General features: G+C 44.2%; 1 protein-coding gene across 1 annotated transcript; it reads right to left on the reverse strand.

Moving 5' to 3' along the window:
• Window positions 1-224: 224 nt before the first annotated feature.
• On the reverse strand, window positions 225-2,270 carry LOC134451965 (uncharacterized). Its single transcript, XM_063202358.1, has 3 exons — window positions 1,957-2,270; window positions 1,552-1,740; window positions 225-1,302 (listed from the first exon to the last, which is right to left on the reverse strand). Exons 1-3 carry the CDS (start codon window positions 2,195-2,197, stop codon window positions 278-280), a joined length of 1,455 nt encoding a protein of 484 aa, XP_063058428.1. The 5' UTR covers window positions 2,198-2,270; the 3' UTR covers window positions 225-277.
• Window positions 2,271-4,059: the final 1,789 nt, after the last annotated feature.

Below are 4,059 nucleotides of genomic sequence, written 5' to 3' on the forward strand. Positions count from 1 at the left end.
CACAGTTCTTTATTCGCATGAATGCACTACTATTCTCATATTTCTGTACCACTTGTTTTGCACTACTGTTAAGACTTTGTGTTCTACCATTTTTTGCCTAGAAGTATTTCCAATGCACAGTTCTTTATTCTCAGGAATGCACTAGTGTGACTTAACTACAATTACAAATTCTGATGTAAAAGTAAACTGACCTTTCATTACACTACTTGAAAATAAAAAAGAAAGGCACTCAAATTTGGCTGTGTGTCATGGCATTTTATTGTGGACACATTCAACTTTACACAACACTCTTGCTCATGTTTGTAAGACTACAACACACAGAAACAATCTTGTCCAGAAATGTTACGTCTTCACCATCACATGGCAACACAATGCTGATCGGTAGTTTTGCTGACAACAGTGTGTACTTGTTCCGAACAACCCCAATCACCCTTTCCACATGAATTCTGAGATGGGCGAGTTTTCTTGTGCTCTCCACATCTCTTGCTTCCAGCTGACAGTGTCCTCTTGTGAAGGCAGGGATCTTTACCTCTGCACACATAAGTCCCACACTTTCAGAAATATCAAAGCCCCGATCAGCCAACACTACATCTCTGGGTAGTAATCTATCAAGAATACCACAGTTCTCTGTGACATGCTTATCACTGATGCGCCCCCCCCAACCCTTGGAAATGAAAGAAATGGTCCCGTATGGTGTAATACCAATAAGGTACTTCATAGTTGTGTTGTGCTTGTAGTTTGAATAAGCCTGAGCTTGAGCAGTAAGATTTGATGGTCTCTCTATGAAAATTTCAAAGCAGTCCACAATAACAGCAACACGATTTCCAAAGGCTTCCACAAACTGATGGGGCATAGTGGTGTACAGGGCCTCTCGACTTGGCCAGATGATCAGAGGTGTGATGGTGCAGTACAAAAGTTCTACCATGCTATTGAAGGTTCTGGAGATGGTGGTCCTGTCAACACTGAAGACGTAGGCTAGATGTTGCATCGGCAAGTTCAGTCTGAGGCGCATGAGTGTGAGGATGAGCATTTGAAAGGGTGACAGTACTCTACTGCTTCGTGTCATGAGTGGCAGAAGAGTGGCTAAGAGAGACATGAAAATCTTTGCACTTGGTAGTCCAGTGTAATACCTCAGCCTCACATTATCACCCTTCAGGGAATCTTCATCCATTTTTTTCTGACCAAGCTCTAATTTCAGGGCCCTGTTCTCCTCCAGCAGACGGTTGATTTCATCGCGCCGTTTCTGGCAGAGGTCACATTCTGTCTCCGGTCCCGGTTCAGCTTCATGTTGTGAATCTTCAGCTGTGGATCACAGACAGTTTTTGTTTAGCTCAGTGTGTCATGCAAATACAACAAGAGCAAATAGACTGTAATAAATATAAGCCTTATGACCCTCTACTCCAAAGTCAAATTATTCATGTTATTTCACAACCATTTACATTGCATGGGAGTAACATAGTAATAATCCTTAACGACACACTCCTGCTGGAGAGAAGACCTCAGAGCCCTCACAAGGTTATTTTTTCTTTATGCATGTTTTGTAGGCCTTACCTGGTGTGTCAATGGTTGTCTCAGGCATCACTGTGTCATCCACTGCTGATGTGGTCTCAGTCCTTCGGCGTTTCCTTGCTTGCTGTCTCTCAAAGCGTGCCGTTTCTGTGGCCTTTGTTTCAGTGTGTCCCAGGTGCAGTGATGGTGCCCAATCCGGATGGGAGGTGTACATTGCATCTACTGGCTTTCCTGGTGAAACAACCAAAACTATTAACCCTACTATAAACTACTAAAGACAAAATAATGACAAAATAAACGGAGTAGGACAACTGTTTTGTGTTTCAGTGGACCTGGCTAACCCTCTGGAACACAACCCTACTTCAGCTCATGCTACATGCTACAGATCAGCCAACAACGGTTACTTGAAATGATACATGAATAAAAACAGTATGTTATGTAACTTACCAGAATGAAAATGCCGGGAACACACTCTCATGGACACTGGGATTGAGTCGAAAGTTATATTTGGCCGTCTTACAGCAGCAACCCATGCTAGCCGGCGACTCTTTGTTATGGAGGACATTTGTTCTCCATTGAGACGCCTCCAGGTTGGAAATCGGTAAAAAGACAATCCATTTGGGATTTTTTTCCCCGTCCCGTCACAGCTTGCGCTTCTACAGCCTACAACACAGCAACGGGCGACCATAGCGACAGCAGAGGTAAAATGAAACGGTAAAAAAACAAAGCAAACTACCGGTAGTAGCAGAAGAAAGTAAGTCCTCACAGGCGCGAAGTCGAAGTGTAAACAATGGGCTGGCCCGCTTCCAATATGGCTGCCACGCAACGCGTGACGTCATGTGCCCGAAATTTATTGCTTCCGTCGCCAAAACCAGACTTGAGCTATTAGCCGTTGCAACTTTCACTGCAAACATTGGTGGTGTGCAATTGCTAACACCTGCAGTAAGCGGCAGCAGAATTGCAATGATGCTTATTTCAGGACATTCCTTAGCCTAATTGCATGTTCTCAAAACACGTCGTAACGTTGCTCTCATGTGATCGTATTGCATCCCAAACGTGCAAAAACAGTCCAATATGCTACAACGCCAGATACATAATTTGATGTTGGCACCAGAAAACGTTCCTATTACCGTGCATCTTACCAGAGACGTTAGCCATGTAGCTGAGAAGAAATTAGCTTCTCAGTCAGACACTTGCCGCAGTACGAATTCCACGTTACACACCAACACATTGCAATACATTACTGACCATTGAAATCCGACTGAAGCAATGCAGCGACTACCTTTACAATGCCGAGTCATCACAAGAGAAATGCAAGGCAATTTATGGGGTTCGCGGACGTGAAAAGAACAGGCATATTGCTTCCGTCGCCAAAACCAGACTTGAGCTATTAGCCGTTGCAACTTTCACTGCAAACATTGGTGGTGTGCAATTGCTAACACCTGCAGTAAACGGCAGCAGAATTGCAATGATGCTTATTTCAGGACATTCCTTAGCCTAATTGCATGTTCTCAAAACACGTCGTAACGTTGCTCTCATGTGATCGTATTGCATCCCAAACGTGCAAAAACAGTCCAATATGCTACAACGCCAGATACATAATTTGATGTTGGCACCAGAAAACGTTCCTATTACCGTGCATCTTACCAGAGACGTTAGCCATGTAGCTGAGAAGAAATTAGCTTCTCAGTCAGACACTTGCCGCAGTACGACATTAACAAAAAAAATGAACTAACTCGAAATGGCCCCTTCAGTTGAAATACTTGCTTATACACCACATTATTTAAAAAATATGTTAATACAAAACTTACCTCAGTTCGGGGAGCATTAAATGACGCTGGCAAACTCAATCACCTCGAGGAAGAATCAGAGGATTTCCCAATTCCAGAACGAGGCCAAGTAGGCGGGGCTCCGTGGAGTACTTCTAACTCCACACATTTTAACAACTTCATTTGTCACTGACACTGGAGAGCATCTTACTCCATTTGGTGTTGGAATTACTCCAATAGTGTTAATAAGACTTAACACTGCAAATTTAACACTGGCAAATTTACTGTGCACACACACACACACACACACACGGAACACACGGAACAAACACACACACACACAATTTCTCTCCGCTACAGACACCATGCACGAGTCCCCAGGGCACAATCTCCTGAGATGGAGGCCGACCGGGATGAGCCTTGCCGGTCCCTCACACTCATTTGGTGTGTGTGTGTGTGTGTGTGTGTGTGTGTGTGTGTGCGTGCGCGCGTGCACGCGTTTGTGCGTGTGTGTGTCTGTATGTGTGTGCGTGTGCATGTATGTGAGTGCACGTTTGTGAATACGTTTGTGTGTTTGTGTTTGTGTGCATGTGCGTGTCTGTGTGTGCGAATGTGTTTATGTGCATGTTTTCATGTGTGCATGCATATTTCATTGTGTGTATGCGTGTGTCTGTGTGTCTACCTATACCCCTGTCTGTCTCTCAGAATGGTGAGATATTGTTAGAGGAGGTTGGAGAGAGACAGAGAGAGAGAGAGAGAGAGAGAGAGAGAGCAAGAGAGA

Source organism: Engraulis encrasicolus, chromosome 7, assembly GCF_034702125.1.
Source record: "Engraulis encrasicolus isolate BLACKSEA-1 chromosome 7, IST_EnEncr_1.0, whole genome shotgun sequence".
Classification (NCBI taxonomy): Eukaryota; Metazoa; Chordata; class Actinopteri; order Clupeiformes; family Engraulidae; genus Engraulis; species Engraulis encrasicolus.